An 18,563-nucleotide genomic window follows, 5' to 3' on the forward strand; every position below is an offset into this window, starting at 1 on the left:
GTTTTTTGCTCTACCTAACGCCAGCCAATCCCTAAAAATAATGAGCAAATATAGACTAATGAAGATAGAATCATCATATTATGGCTTTGAATGTATAAGCGAATACATGCAGCGATTTTGGATGTGACTAGCTACTGCAGTTGGTTAGCAGTTCACGACTGGTCGGGTGGCTCGTAGCCATCGCTTAGGGTTCCTTCCCCATTGGGAAAGATTGCAAATTTTTATCTGATCAGATCAGCCCGTTTGGGAAACCGCTCCGGAGATCGCTGCTCGACGGCCGACCTCGGGCTTAGCGCCCATAGTGCGCGCGCAGGAAAAATGCTCAGCTTGGCGGCTCAACGGCCAATGAGAGTCGTCCGACATAACCGGAAGGTGGCATTTTATCAGATTGATTACCCACTAATCAATCTAGACCCGCATATTTTGCTCCTCATTTATAACCCTGCATCTGCCTTCTGGGATTTTTCTCAAATTTTTTAGTCATTTCTGCTCTTTAGGGCTTGCCCAAAAAAATTAAACATTCTCCATTCCCATTGAAGTGCCCATACGTGGTAGATGAGCAGTAAGCCCCCATTAAAGATGGCCCCAGCCCCATTGAAGCCAGCCCCTATTGCCCAGAAGCCCATTGCGGCAGCCCCCAAGCCGGCTCTGAGTCCTGCGCCCACTCCGGGCCCATCCAGCCCCACCGCCGACATCCAGCTGTCGACCTCTAAAGTATGGGTTCTGCCCCCAAGGCCCAAGCCAGGCCGAAAGCCGTCGGTTGACACTCCTCCTACTAAACGAAAGGCCCAGAACAGGGCGGCCCAGAGAGCTTTCCGAGAGCGCCGAGCTGCCAGGGTGGGCGAGCTGGAGGAGAAGCTTGCTGCGGTGGAATCCGACAGAGCTGTCGTGGAGCAGAATTACAAGGCGGAGATTAAGAGACTCCGGAGTGAGAATAGTGACCTTCGAAGGACGGTTCAGGAACTCAGGACGCACAGCTATGGTGTATCTACTCCAATGGCCAGCCCGGTTCCTGGAGATGATGATGACCTGCCTCTAGATGTTCTGGATAGAGCATTGGAGGAGCGACTTCCAGTCAGCAATTCCAGTGCTGCCCCAAGCGACATCGATGACTGTCGAGTCTGTGTTAAAGACGATTGCATTTGCGTCGCTATTGGTATCCGAGAGAAGCCAATGATTCCCTCATCTCCAGAACAGGTCCGATCGGTTCCACTCAAAAAGCGCAAGATCTCTCCCCCTGAGGATACCAACACCATGGAAATAGACTTCACGGAGATGTTTTCGCGGCCCAAGAAGGTTAAGTCGGTGCCTCTCCCGCCTCGAGCCAAGAAAATGTGTGGTTTTTGCGGCGAAGAGCAACCTTGCATGTGCGAGAGGAACACCCTTGCACCCTTAGCCATTCCGTCGCCTCCAGAGTCAGTCTACAGCGATGCACCTGAGAGCCCTGTGTCGCCCAGGAAGCTGCCGACTCTGCATCCGGACATTCAGGAAGTTCTTCCAGTCACGTACTCGAGTCCGCTGGCTAACGCTGCACCAATTGTTGAGGAGACGCCGTCCACTGGGTGCACAGGCAACCCAGGAAACTGCATGCAGTGCCGCTCCGACCCTATGTCGACTCTCTTCTGCACTACTATCGCTGAGAGAAACAAGAAGCAGGGCGCTGCGCTTCCTACTTCGACCCAGGGCGGCACTTATATACCCTGTGCTGCGGCATACCAGACCCTGTCGCGGCATAAAGACTTCTACCGCGCTGACCTGGGGAGGCTTGTGGGCAAGCTCAACACGCGGGGTATGCAGGTAGAAGTTAGCAGTGTGGCTAACGTCTTGCGTGAACTTGATCGACGACTTTATGAATAACGACCTTACTATAATGACATTTGAATGAATTGGCTATTTATGTTACACCTCCACAATAATACATTTACATATGCACCATATCACTTGACTTTGCTCTCACTAGAAAATATCTAGCCTTAAGGCATCTTGCTGCCAGTAAATTGTTTTCACACAATCGCGGTGAGATCGCAACTCATCTCGCACTGCTCATAAAGTTGTTGCTTCTTCTCAAATATCCATCGTTACTCACCCCAGGCTCACGAACATGTTAGGCAATCGAATGCTTTCCTATCCAAGGTCAGTTATATCAATCAGGTACACGGTGGCTCAGACGGGACAACCGACTCACACCATTGGCCTATTTTATGGAAACGATAGATAGAAAGGAACCGCTTATAATAATTCCTCTGACTCCATGCACCGCCATCCAGTAAGACTGTTACCTGAGTCCCTGCAGACTTGTTCTGGTCGAGAGTCCTATCAAGCATTTTGTGAGTTCCTAATAACCTCGAATACCGTGGCAATGATCAATAATGAATCTATTTTTCTATCTAGGGATCCTTTGGTGCTCAGCAAACTACACTATCATTTACTCAAAATGTGCTGTACTACCAGTTACATGTACACTGCTTTAATGTTGAGAATGGAATGTATCTGCTCATCTTCCAGTGCAAGTTTATTCGTTAAGACAGCATCGCACCTATGAAGCGGATTTTAGGTTCAAGAATATAACTGCGCACAAGTCTAACAGCGCCTTTGAAAATAGAGTTACAAATATAAATTTGAGATAAGCCAGTCCAGAATAGCATCTTCTTGTTTTCATTCATGTCACTTTGATGCAATAGGAAGAGATCAAGAACACAGGAAACAGAAGTACGAAATGGTTTTCCAGACTTCAACTTCACTACCCAAACCAGAGATTCCTTATGTCCGCGGCTGGAAATTCACTATCCGTCAGCACATCGCTCCTCCATCAACCCCCGTAATTCATAATGGCTTTATTAGCTCAAAAGAAAGTAGGGAGGAGAGCAAGAAACTGACACCACTGGAGCGATGCATACTTCATCCTCCGTTAGCGGGGGACTTCGGACCTGGGAGCATTGACTTTCGCATACGTGATACCATCAGAATTGGTGACGGCTACAATTCGCAAGTCTTTCTAGTGCAGGCACTATCTAAATTGGAACGGATAAAGCGATGGAAGAAGCTAGTTACCAAGGTCTATGATCCGCTCTATGTAGACGATGATGATGGCATCGTTGACCCTTTCGCTATCGTCGACAATGACTATACTCACGAAGTGCGTGCGTATGAAGAACTCTCTGACTATCAGGGAGGCTTAATCCCCATCTTTTATGGGTCCTTTTCTATGGATATCCCCGTCGAAGGACCCCAAACACGAGAGGTTCGCCTCATACTACTTGAGTATATACCAGGGTTGACAATGCAACAGAGTAATCCGCAAGCTTTTACGAAAGAGGAGCGGCAGCTCATTCTGAAGAGAGTGATCGATTTCGAAAGTTCGGTATACAAGCGGGATATATATCTCACAGATTTCTTTCCTCCAAATGTCATTATTACGCAAAATTTGCACGAGCGGCCACTAGTTTTTGTTGATTTTGCCAGAAGCAATTTCGGTCGCGTTGGTGATGATATGGCTCACATGAGGGCACTGTTCTTTCCTGGACAATACATTTCGCCAATTGTACGGTGGGGTTTAGATAGGGCACGTATCTTTGCGGATTGGATTATATGGGACTGGCGGCCATGGATTGAGAAGGAGTATTCTCATACCGCATCGTCAATCACGGCAGATATGTGGAAAATGTATTGCCCGAACTACACCAAATTGAGCTATATACCTTGGCATCACGCTGGTCAATCATAGGCACACGCAGCTTTTGCAGCTTAAAGCTGCTTTAATCGTATAGCATATAGCATATAGCAGCGGATAAGCCCGTGCATCGGCTCAGGAGAGCCTTCGCTAATATAAACTGTTATACTTGTATTACGCTACTATATTACTCTCGCTAATCAATGGCTTTATATTTTTTTGCTTTAATCCTCTTTCACCAGCTCTTTGGTTGCGCGTTTCTATTCAATCGTTTTCCAATGCACGGATGGATGTGCTTTTTTCGCCTTTCTCTCAAAAAATTGTTGAGCAGGAGCTGCACAAGAGATGTAAGATTGCCGTCGACGACGTGAGGACGACGATGAGGAGGTAGCCAATGTTGACACCCGCCAGCCGGAAGCGAGATCAATATCAGCATCCCCATCACCCTCAATTCCTGCTCTACTTTCCACTCAAGAGACATGGAACATGGATTCACAGGAGGGGTCAGAAACTTGTAGAGAGGAGAACGGTGACTCCCAGCTGCCTGTTGCCGCCCACGCTCAACCCATTCAACTTTGAGGCCATGGCTGCCTTGACTAAGATTTCCGACGCAATTCGATCTCTATTTGTCTAACGGCTAGGATGATTGTGAAGTTGTCTTAATTTGGAAGCTCTGATAATTTCCAGGTTTAACTATACGGGGTAGATAATTTTTGTAAACTGTATTAATGCTGCGCCAGAAGAATGTAAGGCTCTGTGATGCTAGCTAAAGAAATGCCATCATACGCTTTGAACGGTATCGAGTGTTCTGAATGCGAACCCCAGCGCGCGTACTCACTGAATGAGCGCGTCTGCATGTGCCTGAGTAAGTTTGAGACTATACCCAGGGCCCGCCGCGTGCGGCGCTCCTGATACTTACAATATTTGTTTATACCCGTTTTCATTGAACTACAGCATTAAAGATGCCCTCCATTTATGAAGCATTTTATCTGCCCTTAAGCGTTCCAGAACAGGTTCTTGTAGATCGGCCTGTACGTGAAAACAGGTCGATTGGGCCAAGTTCGTGGACTACTCGGAATACAAAAGTGCCTCAGGCTCTTCTTCAGGAAGATATTGAGCCCTATAGAAGCTGCCATGTTCCCCACCCGGCTGGTAACCCAGATATGAATTCACCCATGCTCCCTCGGATAGCGCACAGGCTTGCAACAGAGGGGGATGTTGCATTACTTACATATGAGAACCTCATTGAACCAGTAAACATTGCCCTCCAATGCGACATGCCAGAGGGTACAGAAATCGTTTTCGGAGCTCAGCACGGCGTGAGTAATCGAAGCCGTCCTGATTACGACTGGGTGATACGTCCAAAAGAGGGAAGCAATTGCTACTTTCCGCCGATACCACTATATATTTTTGAAATCAAAAACACTGGCGTACTTCACCGAGAGGGTTTTGCTCCTGCCATGGCTGAGAACGAAGAGCACTACGCGGAAAAAAATATCTACTGCGGAACAACGCGGCCTTACAACCTATCTGAAAAAATAATGCCATTCAGATTTCCAAGCAAGTCCAAAAATATCACGAAGACAGTGGCTGCGATTACATCGGATGCTTCGATTACACAGCAATGATGCTGTACAAATACACCGAGGAGGCTGGCCAAAGTGTGGTTAAAGGCTTATTTTTCCAGGAAGAAAACGTTGACCCCGAGGTGATGAATTTCCGTCGCCCCCTCCTTGGGTTCTTGAGTCCACAAGTTAAGGACTTTAGTGAATGGTTCGAGCACTTCCAGGTGATTTACGAGCTATGTTAAGGGTATGTTACTGTTCTAACATTGGAATTGTTGCTAACATGGGTAGCTAGGGTCCAAGTCCTCGAAGGCCAAGGGCGTAACGTTCTACCCCAAACGGTTCGTTTGTGCCAATTGAAACATATACAGATATGATCTATCTATAGAAGGATCTCGCTAAACCTTCCTCTTTTCTGTCTCCTCTCAGCCTTAACTGATTATTAAGTAAGAAGAGGCATATCGAGGCATGGCTAAAATATACACTGTACATAATAATATTAGAATTGTAATACCGTAGTTACTTATAACACCCTTACACTTAGTACCAGTACGCTACGGTTACATTGGCAGTGTAGCCAAAACATCCAATACCATGGGGGGAAAATTCACAGCCGTGCACGGCTACTCCTCAACGCGCAACCTCCCCTGAAACTGATCCACATTGTCGAGTACACACACATACCATAAACGCTTCTTCTCTACTCAAGTGGATGGCTTCAATTTCCTTTCCTAAACAGACCGATTGCCTCCAAGCATAAAATACCAAATGCGGTACCGGAAGGAGTGATACTGTAATAGGACTTATATTAGAATTAGAGCAAAGGCTACACGGTAGTGATGTCAACCGGCTAGAGCTATCCGGGGTTTTATGTAATATTTCTAAAGCCGTTATTACCTGAAGAGTCAGATTCTTAAACCAGGTTCAACATATCTTATACCCGGTCTATTTGGCTAATTGAAAGACTCTATATCGGGCCCTGCCTGCCACTGCGGCAGGGATTCAATAGGTCCTACAAAAGAGGCCAGTGACCCTTCTGCTGTACGTTTGATAAATATTCGAACCCAATTGGCTATTTAATTTATACCATAAATACCGTAATTGTATACGCTCTGCGGCCAGAGGCCCGTAGATGAAAATTGAGGGGCCAGCCCCTCAAACTCCTCGTAGCTCGACGTCCCGGAGTTTTCATTGTATCATCACTTCAATGGTCCCCTCATCCATTCTCAAAGACGTATCCCACTGTAACAACTTGGGGCTTCTAATATTACCAACTAAGTACCACTGGGTAAGATGCAACAAGCCAGCGGCAATTCTGTCATGCAAAGCCTAGGCGGCAATATATTGAATAAAATAAAATAATTAACGTCATCCTCTAGTGTTTTCCTGATCCATCCGTATTGTATAGTCTGGACCGCTTTTTGTAATGTACCGAACCCATGGATAAGACTGGTATTGCATTTTCGGCTCAATAATCTTGAGATAGCGAACCTGGATGCCTGAGGTAGTAAAGTACGGGATTGTAAAGTTCACCGTAATGGGCCGCTTCTGCTTCGCTTTAGCATCTTCAACGTCTTTAACCGAGGGCAGACCCAGCTCTGCTCGCAGAGTGAACTCACGCTGTCCGCCAAACTGCTTAATCTTCCATAGAACCTCAGACTGCTCGGGCTTCCACTTGGCACTACCTCCGCTCGCCTTTAAATGCGGCGAATCTGCATCATCCGGCACCGGAATGTGAATCTCGACGTTATTAGCCGTCGACCGTTTTTTGAATTGCGCCCGCGCCCGGGCAATAAGCTCGAACCGTGACGATGAGTGGTTGATGATACGACAGTCGACAAGAATGAGCGGTTTAACATTGGTGTTCAACCGGTACGACATAAGCTCAAACTCACCGTCCGGAGGGATAAACGAAATAGTACGGTCTGATTCGAATCGCGAAAGCCTGACACACTGGTGGAATTTGACATCCTCCATCTCAATCGCCTTACCCGACACATGCCCACTCGAATTCGACTGCCGGTCGAATATAACCTTATCATTGAGCCCCAGCCGCAGCTCAGGCATACCAGAGAGGTAGCACTTCATCTGCACAGACCCCAGGATCTCCGACCGCAGAACACGCCCGCTGGTCGACATGAGCATATTGACCGACTCGACAACGTCCAAATAGGCCTCGTTCTTGCGGTACTGGATCCCCTCGCTTCGCCAGGACACGGCGTTCGTCACAGCGACCGGCGGGCGCGCCTGCACCTCCAGCGCATGCGACTCCTGCGTGATATACTCCTGGAGGATCTTAGTGTCTGTCGTCTGTGGGTACCCGTAGTCCATCATTTCGTCCAGCAATTCGTAGATCACGACAAAGTTGTCGCGGATGGACTCCTCCGCGAGCTCTTTGAAGTACTCCGTAAGTACCTTGACGATGCGGTGCAGGAAAAGCAGGATCTCTGCGGCATTGGAGTTGCGCTTTGTCAGCGCCATCAGGTACAGGTTGTTGTGCGTGATGTACAGGTAATTGATGCCCTCGTGCGAGAAACAGGGGGGCACCACTGACGATTCTTCTTCGGCCTCCAGCAGAAGCATTGGGAACTTTTCGACAGCGCTCATGGGGATGTCGCCCCGGTAGTTCCGGGACAGCAGCGGCTTCCCCTTCAGGTCGAGGAAGAACACCGCGGACGCCATATCGCTTGGGTACTTTCGCCTTGGTTTCGTCGTCGCTCTCTCTCCGCGGCAATTTCAAGTGAACAGCAAAGTGGCTGGAATATTTCATTGCACATTGCCCGCGCGCGCGCGACAATCAATATTGGATGAATTAGTTAAGACGGTGTTGGCGGTAGATGAAACCGAGCTAGAGTTACAGATTCGTTTCGTTTTATTTCTTGAGGGGCTGGCCCCTCAAACTCCCCGTAGCTCGGCTTCGCCGAGGAAGCGCTGGTCTCTGTGTAACGAGCTCAATTGGCGAAGTACGGTCTCGTGGGTGCGAATTGAGAAGTCAAGAGCCTTAATCGAAGCAGTTGTATCATTTTACAACGAAATTATTGAGAAATTTATTCCTATATGTGGATATATACAATAAAAGTCAATGGGTAACGCTCATTTGACAGTCCAAAAGACCGCATTTAGTGTCACTAGTGTTCTTGTCACTCCGATCAAGTTTGTAAGACAAGCCCAACGCCGGGCAGAAATTCCATTTAAAGGTGAGAAACGTCCTTTCTCATACCATATAGGTACAGTACAGTACTCCTATATGGTATATTCATCCAGTTAGAATGCATTATGTTTTTTTTTTCGCAAGCGACATAATTGATACGATGCAATTGCAAACTAATAAGAAAAAAATTAATTGTTAAGTGAGTGACACAAAAACGGGTCTTTTGCAGTGAGCGTTACGCACTGTTAAGTAGAATTAAGTAGGGTATACGTCAAAACCTCCCCTGAGCACTTAGATCTGTCAATTGCAAATTGATCAAGATAGGTGATGGACGATAATAAGCAGGTATTTGATCTGCTGAGGAAACTCTCAGAGGCCCAGAACGCACCAGACCACCCAAAGCCAAACTATGAAGAGCCAAAAACTCAAGAACGAAAGGAACGAAAATATGAAGAAACCCACAACAACTATCGAAACAGTACCAACGTAGATACCGAAAAGCGTCCTGATCCAACTACTATATCCACATATCTCCCGGCCATGCAGTATGTCGTCAAATATACCACCCACAGCGAGTTTGCCATGAGCGAAATCAAACAAATGGTACTCGAACAGGACCGAAAAGAGCGCCAATGGTTCCAGGAACGAGAGCAGATCATAGCCAACCAGAAACGCCGCGAACAGAGTAAGCAACAGTTGGCCAGCGTGCTCAAACTAGTAGGAGCAGCTACAGGCTCCCCCAAAGACCAAGTAGACCCGTCCAAAGAGCTGGAAGGGCATGAACTGCGCGTTCATAAAGCCCTCTCTGATCTATACGCCAAACACTACACACAGCTAGCGGAGCTTTACGTTCCGCTCTTCTGTCTGCGTAGCGATATCGAGCGTCCGCCCACCATTGCTGAAGACCGGCGGAAGCTAGTTCAATTGCTCAAGGACCTAGTCTCAAGCTGATTTCTCTATTTTTGGCTATTTGTTTCTTTCTAAGTGGCATATGATGCGACAGACTGGTCATCGCACGGGCTGATCAAGACCGAAGCGTCGGCACCTTCGCTTCCTCATTATCATTGTATTCCTCCGTTATAATTACGGAGGTCATAGCTCCGGGCCTCAACCATTTGCCCTGTGCGCATACAGTCTATGGTCCTTTCGGAACTACATTCTCCATGAATTCTCCGCTTAGTGATGAGTATATGCAAGCAACATGCGATGAGGGGTTTGCAGAATGTCCTGTTATTCTTAGTGACGGCTCGCTCTCTACGAATAACGCCCGGATTAAAGATTAAACAGACTGCCGGCTGTTTTGCCGAAGGTCGCTGTTAGGGGTACGGGGTAATGAGGTCCGCCTCTCAACTGGAACATTGAAACGTACAGACCCTTCGAGTGCTATATAGAGGATCCCCTTCCCCAGACCTTCAAAATCACCAAAAAAAACAAACACCGAATATGATGATGAGCTCGGAGATTAGTGTTGGCAAGTCCATCGGCATCCTGACCTACCCTGATAACTTTGAGTTCCCGATCCCCGGATGCCGTCTGCTGGTCGTATTCCCGGATCCTGCGGGACCAGTCTCGCTGGCTGGCATCGCTGAGCTGCTCACCAAGTCCCACAAGTTCACCGTCTTCACGGTGAGCCACTTTGACGAGTCGAGCGCCGATGAGCTTTTTGACTACTTCACTAAGGAAAAGAAGCTGGCGCTGATTGGTGTACTAGCCAACGGCAAGGTGGCCCCGCAGCTGCTGCGATGGACTGCTACTCAGGACTTTGTAGTTCCGAACTTTGTAAACGGCGGTGGTGCGTTCGACGGAGCTTTCCTCGACTCGGTCGTGCTGGATAATCACACCTCGGTACTGAGTATCTACCACCGGGAAGATGCTCACGGACTTCTCCATGCGGATAAGTATGCCGACGCGTTCGGCCCGCGAAACTTCACCCGGCTAGTCAACGATCAAGATCACCACGATATCATTGAGAGCTGGCTGAGCCCTGCTTCGGAGCGGTCGCGATTCATGGCCATTTACTCCAACGCCGGACTTACGAAGCGGTGGAAGGATGTAGAGGGTGTGTCGAACTGCAGAGATCTCGGTGGATTCAGGTCTCCGCTCGGAGTCCTCAAGTCAGGGATGCTTTTCCGGGCAGCAAATCCTGCGGAGGCTACAATCCGGGGCCAGAATGTGCTTCGAGCGCTAGGTATCAGATATATCTATGATCTGCGATCCCAGCCCGAGATTGATCTGGCCCCAATGGCCGACTTCGAGGGCATTAAAACTGTATACAACCCGGTACTTCCTGACAAGGCGCTTTCTCCGGACGCGCTAGCCGAAGAGTCTAAAAAGTTCACTTCTGCGACTGAGGCATTCCTGTTCATTTACAACAACATCTTCCGACACGCGATCAGGTCGTACAGAGTAATTCTAGAGCATATCCGAGACCGGCCAGAAGAGCCGCTACTTTTCCACTGCATGGCAGGCAAGGATAGAACCGGTATGCTTTCCATGATCCTGCTCAGTCTTATAGGCGTTGATCGAGATACAATTTGCCGCGAGTACGAATTGACTACCGAGGGGCTGTTGCCGGAGTATCCACGAATTAAAGAGCTGTGCAAGGAATCTGGACGGGATTTGCCAAACGAAGAAGCGCTTAGGAACATGCTCAGCAGTCCTTACGAGGCCTGTAGGAACGCTATGGAGGTTCTCGACGTAGAGTACGGCGGTGCCGAGGGCTACCTGCGTGACTTTATCAAGTTCAGCGACAAGGAGATTGCCGCCATCAAGCGCAACTTGGTTGTTGAGGATATTTAACCGATAGAGATTGTCGTCACCATTGAGTCGAATTTACCGAATTTACCAGTTATAAACAAATACACAAACCGCTAGATACCGGTAATTATAAATGGTATCTTATTTGCATTTTTTTTCTAGCATTGAAAGAGGAATTTGTTCCAATTCTTTACTTGACATTGAATCTGTCTGGATTTTTAGTACAAGTTAATCCATTGTCACTTATTAGTTAACAACAAATACACAATTGGTTAGATATTTTAATGTTAGAAGACTACACCTTCTTGGCTCGGGTGGTCACAGTGCCATCGGCCTCGCCAAAGTAGGCAATCTCAGCATTGTCAAACAAGCCAGTGTCCACTACACCGACCAAAGTCTTGATCTGATTGTGCAATGGAACGACCTCCTCTGGCTGGACCGGACCAAAATCAACGTCAAGAATAAAGTTGCCATTGTCGGTGACCACTGGGCCAGCCTTGGCCTTGCCGCCCTCTCGCAGAACGACCTTCTTAGCACCAAGCTTCTTCAGATCAGCAGTGACCTTGGGATAGGCAATGCCGACGACCTCAATTGGGATACCCTGAGTCCAGGTCGTACCCAGTCGCTGACTCTTCTTTCTGCTGTCGGCGACCAGAACAAACTTCTTGGCCAATAAGCTGACGAGCTTCTCCTGGAAAAGACAGGCACCACCGCCCTTGATGCAGTTAAGCTGGTCGTCGACCTCATCGGCTCCGTCGAACGCAACATCAAGGTCGCCCGGAGCGTACTGGTCTGCGCTGCCCAGCCGGAACCCGTTGTTGATAATCAGCTGCTTGCTCTGGAATCCGGTGGGAACGAAGACGACCTCGGACAGATTGTGCGACTCCTTGAGCTGGGCCAGTCGCTCAACGACGTAGACAACGGTCGATCCGGAGCCGACACCAACGACCTTGGCATTCTTGGGCAGATGCTCATCGACCGCCTTGTAGGCAGCGAATTTTTTGGCCTGTTCAATCAAGTCGGACATGGAGCTTGTAGTTGAAGAATAAACTCTGGTGGTGGGGTGGGCCCCGAGAAGCACTTTTGAGTCACTTTTTTTCACCCCTCCAATGACCCTCGAGATCGGCCGCCATGCCATGGCACTCCTAATGGACAACATTGGGCCGCTCAGTTTTATTCACAACGGTTATGTACGATGATTGCCCGGTGGGCGCCGCCTTATAAGTGCCCATTTTTTTTCTCGACGCAAGCGAAATGGCCATGTGGGGAAGCCAACGGACTGATCAGCACCGACCGCTAACCTCACCCGTGTCAGATTACGACACGTACTACATGTACTATTTAGTAATACACGTGGACAGACTACACAGTAGCTCTAGATTCGAAGCTTTATGTAATTGGTAATTGGCAATTGTACCAGCATATTTGCCAAGATCTCGGAATGTTTAAATTTGGATATGGTGGTACCTATGCATTGGGTATGTACCGTATTTCGAAATTTTGTCTGGTACAATTGAAAAATGACGAATCACTTTATTCAATCAGAAGTTGTTTTGTTAATTTATATATATTCGAATCAGATAAAGCTTTTAATTAGAATCTGATGAATACCATTATTCCAATTACCAATAAGAATAAAAAGTCATAATATTTGGAAGCGGGGTACAAAGGTACAAGCATTTCCGTGAGATAAGGTAAGATTGAGGGATAGGCTGTTTCTCATACGGTAGATAATCTTACTTTACTTTGTACAATGGTTATAGCGATCGCGTAGTAATGTAATAGTCGCGAAATATTGGTCTCGCAAATATACCACGGTACTGTTACTGGTAGGTAATAATCTCTATCTCTATAAGCCATAACGGCAATAAATTACAAACTAAAGTAAAATCAAATTCATAGTAGCATGCCGTAATACGCGCTACCTAAAGTACCTAATATATGTGCAGCTACGAGCTAAATAATGTTGATATGATAATTGATTACAGGTACTAGCACATATAACTTAGGAGCATTGCGTGAGGAAAATTCCACTGTCACGGCTAAAGCTGCAATTAATTCCTACACTCTATGAAATACACTACACCCGTATGCAGTACAATTAAAGTGACATATTAAGCATAGAGCCTTGCAACTGTTGTGAGAGGCGCGTGCATACATGTCGCCGCGTATGGTGCGGCTTAGGAACCGTCAAGTGTCACAAAGTTTCAAAAAATCCTCAAATATCAATTGCAGGCACTGCGAAATTGTTTAGAGTGCTTAATAAGTTGTGTATCAATTAAATTCATATCACAAGTCATTCCCTCGTAGTGAAAAAAAATTGTGGTGTGGACACCCTCAAAAATTGATGGGTCGAAAGCAGCACACACAGCACAAAAAACCTCTTGTGAACGTTATATACGATCATTTAATATTTTGTATAAATAGCTGGGAAGGCGGCGAGAATTAACGATGAGTCCTGGTGCTACGACTGATGCTGTTGCTACTGCGGAGAAGCTTTCGAAGCGAGCGATGAAGAAGCTGGAGAAGGAGAAGCGAAGAGAAGCCACCCCAGAGACCGGGGACGACGAGAGCGTGGCCAGCGAGAAAGGCGGTGATCCAGTGCTCGAGTACTTGCAGAAGCGGATCAGGAACCTCCAGAAGCGAAAAGGCAAGCTCGACAAGTACCAGGAGCTGCTTGACTTGGGGGATGCCAAGTCTCTCAATGCGGATCAAGTGAGCGCTCTCAAGAGCCGGGAAGCGGTCGACGCGCCGCTCAAGGACCTTGAGGAGACGCTGGGCCAGTACAACAAGCACTTGGCTGCAGCTAAGCAGGAGAAGGAGCGAGAGGCGATTGAGCAGGAGAAGGAGGTGCAGAAGCGGTTGGAGCAGGCCAAGCAGGAGGGCATTGCCATTGGCACTGAGAAGCTGTCACTTCTGGTCAAGTTCCTGCGGGCTGCCTCGTTCAAGCGGCAATTCTCCGACAAGGTCTCGGCCGAAGAGAGCTCTGGGCTCGAGACATTGCTCCAAGTGGTTTATGGCGGTGATGAGGTTTCGCTAGCGGCCATTGAGAAGCTGTATAATGGCGAGGAGGAGCCAGTTACCGAGGACAGTATTAAATATAGTGAGATCAAGGAAATCGCCTTGACTCCGGTTGAAAAATGGTTCGGCAATGATGAAGAGGAGGAAGAGGCTGAGGATCAGAAGGAGGAGGAGTCCAAGGCTGTTTCCTCGGGCATTGAGATCTCTTTCCTCCAGGAAGAGGAGCCAGAGGAGGAAGAGCCACAGCCACAGCCACAGGATGAGGTGGAGAAGTCACAGCAGCCAGAACCAAAGGCGCCAGAAGAGGAGCAGCAGCCACAGCCAAAGGCGCCGGAACAGGAGCAGCCAGAGCAGGGGCAGGCCAAACAGGCGAAAGCCACCGAGCAGAAAAAAGAGGATGAGGCACCAAAGTCCGAGACCAAAAAGCCTCGACGAAACCGACGAAAGGGCCAGCAGGCTAAGCGAGCCAATGGTCACCACCAGCCACAGACCGAACAAACCGCTGCATAATTGAAAGAATCGTGTACATTTACTCATTGCCATTGACCTTTTATCTTGTAGTGTTTTATCAGTACCTTTTTCATCTTGTAGTATTGGTAACTTTGTAGTACCCGGTACGAGGTAGTATGGTTGAATTGATAATGGCAATCTTCCGGGTATATCAGTTTCCGGTATCACGAGTTTATTAGATTCTGATCTGATAAAATAATAATACCGGTACTGCTGTAATCTACGTAGCTTTGAAATATTCACCATACATCCTATGAATTACGTGTGTTAGCATCAGGCACAGTTGGTTTCATATACCTCGTATATTTTTTTTTTATCTTAACCTCATAACAAGATCTTTTTGGATATCCAATGGAGTCATCAACGCTTCATGTACTGTAAATAGGTTAGATGTTCCAGTGCCGGGGACACCATGGAACAAGTTTAAAGGATCTGGTTTCTAATACATCTACCCCTGAGATCTCATAAAGAATTTCACATATATTGGTAATTACTCCTTAAAAATTCCTTAAATTTATAAGCATTATAAAAATTATCTACCGGTATGCTACTACCGGTAAAAGCTACATGGTACGACGTAATATGGTAGTACCGTAAATAATTACAATTAAACAAGAGAGCAAGAAAAACATGTCAGTACGATTGGAGACACCCCGGCACAGACATTGAGTCCGAGATGTACTATGATATACTCTTTTCACTGTCAAATTGCAGATCTGAAATCACGTCCAGCCAGAGCGAAGCGACCTCAAAACGAAGCCAAAAATCGCCCCAGCGGCAACCGGTTGGAAATGGCCCCCATTTAAACTAGCAAAACTTTGTTAGCCTACCATGGCCGCAAAAAATATCCAGATCTGCAGTGATGGAAGAAGAAGAAAAACGCAAAAAGTGAAATTTTCATATTTCTACGCGGCGCGGGCCTCCTCCGGACGCCTCTCACAGACACCCGGACCATAACCAGCAAAATTCGCACTGAACCGAGCAAACGATGACCCAGGAGCGAGCAGCGCAGGCGGTGGAGTTCAAGAACAAGGGGAACCAGGCCCTCAAGGTAGGACGGTTCGATGAGGCCGTCGAACAGTACACCAAGGCGATAGAGCTGGATGCATCGAACGCTATCTTCTACGCCAACCGCGCGCAGGCACACATCAAGAACGAGGCTTATGGGCTGGCCATAGCCGATTCTACAAAAGCGATCGAGGTCGATCCGGCCTATACCAAGGCTTACTTCCGGCGGGCGACTGCTTACGCCTCTATCGCTGAGTGGGAAAAGGCCCTCAAGGACTACAAGACGGTCCTGGAGAAGGAACCCGGCGATCGCCTCGCTTCGCAGCGATACAAGACTGTCCAGGGGATTGTGCGTAAGATAGCATTCCACAAGGCTATTGAAGTGGAAGAAGGCCCGACGTTCTCACAGACGCTAGATATTTCAAGTCTGACAGTCGAGGACTCGTACGATGGTCCCCTGCTAGATATTGAATTCGTGGAGCCTACAGCTCGAGACAACACGGTGACCAAGAAGGCGCCCAAAATCAACATGACCAAGGAGTTCATCAGCGCCATGGTTGAGCGGTTCAAGGTGGGCAAGCTCATTCCACGAAAGTACGTTTACGCTATTGTCTACGCGGCGATGCGCGAATTCAGGTCAGAACCGACCCTCGTAGAAGTAGAAGTTCCCAAGGGCAAGATGATCACGGTATGCGGCGACACCCACGGCCAGTTCTTCGACCTGCTTGAGATCTTCCGCAAGAACGGTGCCCCCAGCGAAGACCATATGTATCTTTTCAATGGTGACTTTGTCGATCGAGGCTCGTGGTCGTGCGAAATCGCCATTACGCTCTACTGCTACAAGCTGCTGTATCCACGCTCCTTCTTCATCAACCGTGGTAATCACGAGACGGACAACATGAACAAGGTGTACGGCTTCGAAGGCGAGTGCAACCACAAGTTCTCGTCGAAGCGTGTGTTTGAAATCTTCTCGGAGTCGTTCAGTGTGCTGCCGCTGGGTACTCTCATCGCTAATGACTACCTTGTTGTGCATGGTGGACTCTTCTCGAACGACGAGGTTACCCTCGACGATATCCGCAAGGTAGACCGATTCGCCCACCCGCAGCCGGCCCAGGAGGGTATCATGATGGAGATGTTGTGGACCGATCCGCAAGAAGAAGAGGGCCGAGGACCTTCCAAGCGTGGTGTAGGCATTCAATTCGGCCCAGATGTTACTAAGCGGTTCTGCGAGAAGAACAACCTCAGCGCCGTCATCCGATCGCACGAAGTGCGAATGGAGGGATACTCGGAAGAGCATGACGGCCGGCTGATAACAGTCTTCTCGGCGCCCAACTACTGCGATGCGCAGGGCAACGAGGGCGCCTACATCAACATTCGCGGCGACAATGGCAACGTGCTCGAGTTTGAAAAGTTCGCGGCCCAGCCCCACCCTGATATCAAGCCCATGGCTTACGCTTCTAACCTCATGATGTAGAATACAATATAGACCCCTACAGGCATTTCCCCCCTCCCCAAGTCGATACCTCCTAGAAGCAATTGGGGGGACCAGTCCCCCCAAACCCCCCTGAAGCTCCGCTACGCGGAGGTCATTGCTGTAAGATCTCCGCGAAGCGGAGCTAAGGGGTTTGGGGGCTGGCCCCCAAGTCAATTGAAAAGCAGAATATACACGCCAGGTAGAAGCAACTGGGGGGAGGCTTATTGATGTCTTAAAACGCCGCACGTGCCGCACCCAAAGCCGCACAGTATGCTTTTCGACTTATTAAGTAACATATTTCGAGTCTATTGAACTAATATTGGAATAAAATGATTTGTCTATTAAGGAAGCGTATTTCTGTACTTCTTATCTCTCTACAGATTAACGGCTACACACACAGGACAAATCAGTAGTGATACAAATGTACCAGATCTGAATTTTACACTTTCAATTAATCATTCTAATACATCTACAAACAAATCTAAGAAAATTTAAGCGGACTCTCTTTGATTTAACAGGTACAACATGCTGGTGTAATTCAGAATGGTAGCATCAGCCGTGTGCCGTACGGCTGTAGCGGGGCCCGCGCGGTGTCTTATCAAAAGTGAAAAATCCAAAAAAAATTTGAGATGAGCCAAGATAGATCATAGACCATGCCTAGCGGAGTACGAAGGAAGAGAGCGAACAAATCGAGCATAAGCAAGACCTCGCGGCGGGTCAAGCAGAAGCAGAAGAAGATCCGGATCGCGCACAACCCCATCATCGCCCAGCACTGGGACCCTAAGCTGACGCTGCAGCAGAACTACAAGAAGTTGGGTCTGCGGGCCAAACTGGGCAGGCCAGCCGGTGGAAATGAAAAGGAAATCAGTCTCAATGCAGTGAAGGAGGAAAAGCGAAAGTCTGAGAAGAAGCTCCAGGCCGGAGAGGGTCGGATCATTCGAGACGAGGAGGGAAACGTTGTGCGAATAGAGTACGGCAAGGCCAAGGAGCACGACGACAGTGACGCAGAGGAAGAAGAGGAGTGGACTGGATTTGAGGAGGAGACGACTGAGGTGGTAAAACAGCTGGAGGAGGCTGCGAAGCATGCGCTTATCAAGCCACGAGTTCAGTCTGAGGGTGAGCAAGACTGGATCAGCCGATTGGTCGAGAAGCATGGAGACGACTATGAGGCCATGTTCTGGGATAAGAAGCTGAACGTGTACCAGCAGTCTCAGGGTGACCTGAAACGGCGGGTGAAGAAGTGGAAGAAGCAGAATGGCATTGAGTAACGGTATATTTATTAACGACCATTAAAGAGCATCGAATTAGCCCTCCGCGAAGCGGAGCCACGGGGGTCTGGGGGCTGGCCCCCAGGAAACCCATACTAGACGACAATAGTAATAAGAAAGACAAAAATATAGATAGTTG

General features: G+C 48.2%; 11 protein-coding genes across 11 annotated transcripts; 9 read left to right on the forward strand and 2 right to left on the reverse strand.

The window, feature by feature from the left end:
- Positions 1-555: 555 nt before the first annotated feature.
- TRVA0_020S01904 (uncharacterized protein) lies at positions 556-1,857 on the forward strand (the record flags this gene model as incomplete). Its single annotated transcript, XM_076684997.1, has 1 exon — positions 556-1,857. The coding sequence occupies one exon, from the start codon at positions 556-558 to the stop codon at positions 1,855-1,857; it is 1,302 nt and encodes a 433-aa protein (XP_076540815.1).
- Positions 1,858-2,251: 394 nt separating this feature from the next.
- TRVA0_020S01926 (uncharacterized protein) lies at positions 2,252-2,542 on the forward strand (the record flags this gene model as incomplete). Its single annotated transcript, XM_076684998.1, has 1 exon — positions 2,252-2,542. The coding sequence occupies one exon, from the start codon at positions 2,252-2,254 to the stop codon at positions 2,540-2,542; it is 291 nt and encodes a 96-aa protein (XP_076540816.1).
- A 174-nt stretch (positions 2,543-2,716) lies between these two features.
- Positions 2,717-3,724, forward strand: TRVA0_020S01948 (uncharacterized protein; the record flags this gene model as incomplete). The annotated part of the gene is made up of 1 exon (XM_076684999.1): positions 2,717-3,724. The coding sequence occupies one exon, from the start codon at positions 2,717-2,719 to the stop codon at positions 3,722-3,724; it is 1,008 nt and encodes a 335-aa protein (XP_076540817.1).
- A 908-nt stretch (positions 3,725-4,632) lies between these two features.
- Positions 4,633-5,298, forward strand: TRVA0_020S01970 (uncharacterized protein; the record flags this gene model as incomplete). The annotated part of the gene is made up of 1 exon (XM_076685000.1): positions 4,633-5,298. The coding sequence occupies one exon, from the start codon at positions 4,633-4,635 to the stop codon at positions 5,296-5,298; it is 666 nt and encodes a 221-aa protein (XP_076540818.1).
- Positions 5,299-6,603: 1,305 nt separating this feature from the next.
- Positions 6,604-7,917, reverse strand: APM1 (Apm1p; the record flags this gene model as incomplete). Its single annotated transcript, XM_076685001.1, has 1 exon — positions 6,604-7,917. One exon carries the CDS (start codon positions 7,915-7,917, stop codon positions 6,604-6,606), a length of 1,314 nt encoding a protein of 437 aa, XP_076540819.1.
- Positions 7,918-8,713: 796 nt separating this feature from the next.
- Positions 8,714-9,337, forward strand: TRVA0_020S02014 (uncharacterized protein; the record flags this gene model as incomplete). Its single annotated transcript, XM_076685002.1, has 1 exon — positions 8,714-9,337. One exon carries the CDS (start codon positions 8,714-8,716, stop codon positions 9,335-9,337), a length of 624 nt encoding a protein of 207 aa, XP_076540820.1.
- Positions 9,338-9,829: 492 nt separating this feature from the next.
- On the forward strand, positions 9,830-11,185 carry TRVA0_020S02036 (tyrosine-protein phosphatase; the record flags this gene model as incomplete). Its single annotated transcript, XM_076685003.1, has 1 exon — positions 9,830-11,185. One exon carries the CDS (start codon positions 9,830-9,832, stop codon positions 11,183-11,185), a length of 1,356 nt encoding a protein of 451 aa, XP_076540821.1.
- A 253-nt stretch (positions 11,186-11,438) lies between these two features.
- RKI1 (ribose-5-phosphate isomerase RKI1) lies at positions 11,439-12,170 on the reverse strand (the record flags this gene model as incomplete). The annotated part of the gene is made up of 1 exon (XM_076685004.1): positions 11,439-12,170. The coding sequence occupies one exon, from the start codon at positions 12,168-12,170 to the stop codon at positions 11,439-11,441; it is 732 nt and encodes a 243-aa protein (XP_076540822.1).
- A 1,484-nt stretch (positions 12,171-13,654) lies between these two features.
- Positions 13,655-14,674, forward strand: TRVA0_020S02080 (uncharacterized protein; the record flags this gene model as incomplete). The annotated part of the gene is made up of 1 exon (XM_076685005.1): positions 13,655-14,674. The coding sequence occupies one exon, from the start codon at positions 13,655-13,657 to the stop codon at positions 14,672-14,674; it is 1,020 nt and encodes a 339-aa protein (XP_076540823.1).
- Positions 14,675-15,662: 988 nt separating this feature from the next.
- PPT1 (protein serine/threonine phosphatase) lies at positions 15,663-17,156 on the forward strand (the record flags this gene model as incomplete). The annotated part of the gene is made up of 1 exon (XM_076685006.1): positions 15,663-17,156. One exon carries the CDS (start codon positions 15,663-15,665, stop codon positions 17,154-17,156), a length of 1,494 nt encoding a protein of 497 aa, XP_076540824.1.
- Positions 17,157-17,809: 653 nt separating this feature from the next.
- NOP16 (Nop16p) lies at positions 17,810-18,424 on the forward strand (the record flags this gene model as incomplete). The annotated part of the gene is made up of 1 exon (XM_076685007.1): positions 17,810-18,424. One exon carries the CDS (start codon positions 17,810-17,812, stop codon positions 18,422-18,424), a length of 615 nt encoding a protein of 204 aa, XP_076540825.1.
- Positions 18,425-18,563: the final 139 nt, after the last annotated feature.

The sequence above is a fragment of the Trichomonascus vanleenenianus genome, assembly GCF_965637985.1.
Source record: "Trichomonascus vanleenenianus strain CLIB 3782 genome assembly, contig: TRVA0_020S, whole genome shotgun sequence".
NCBI classification, from domain to species: Eukaryota; Fungi; Ascomycota; class Dipodascomycetes; order Dipodascales; family Trichomonascaceae; genus Blastobotrys; species Blastobotrys vanleenenianus.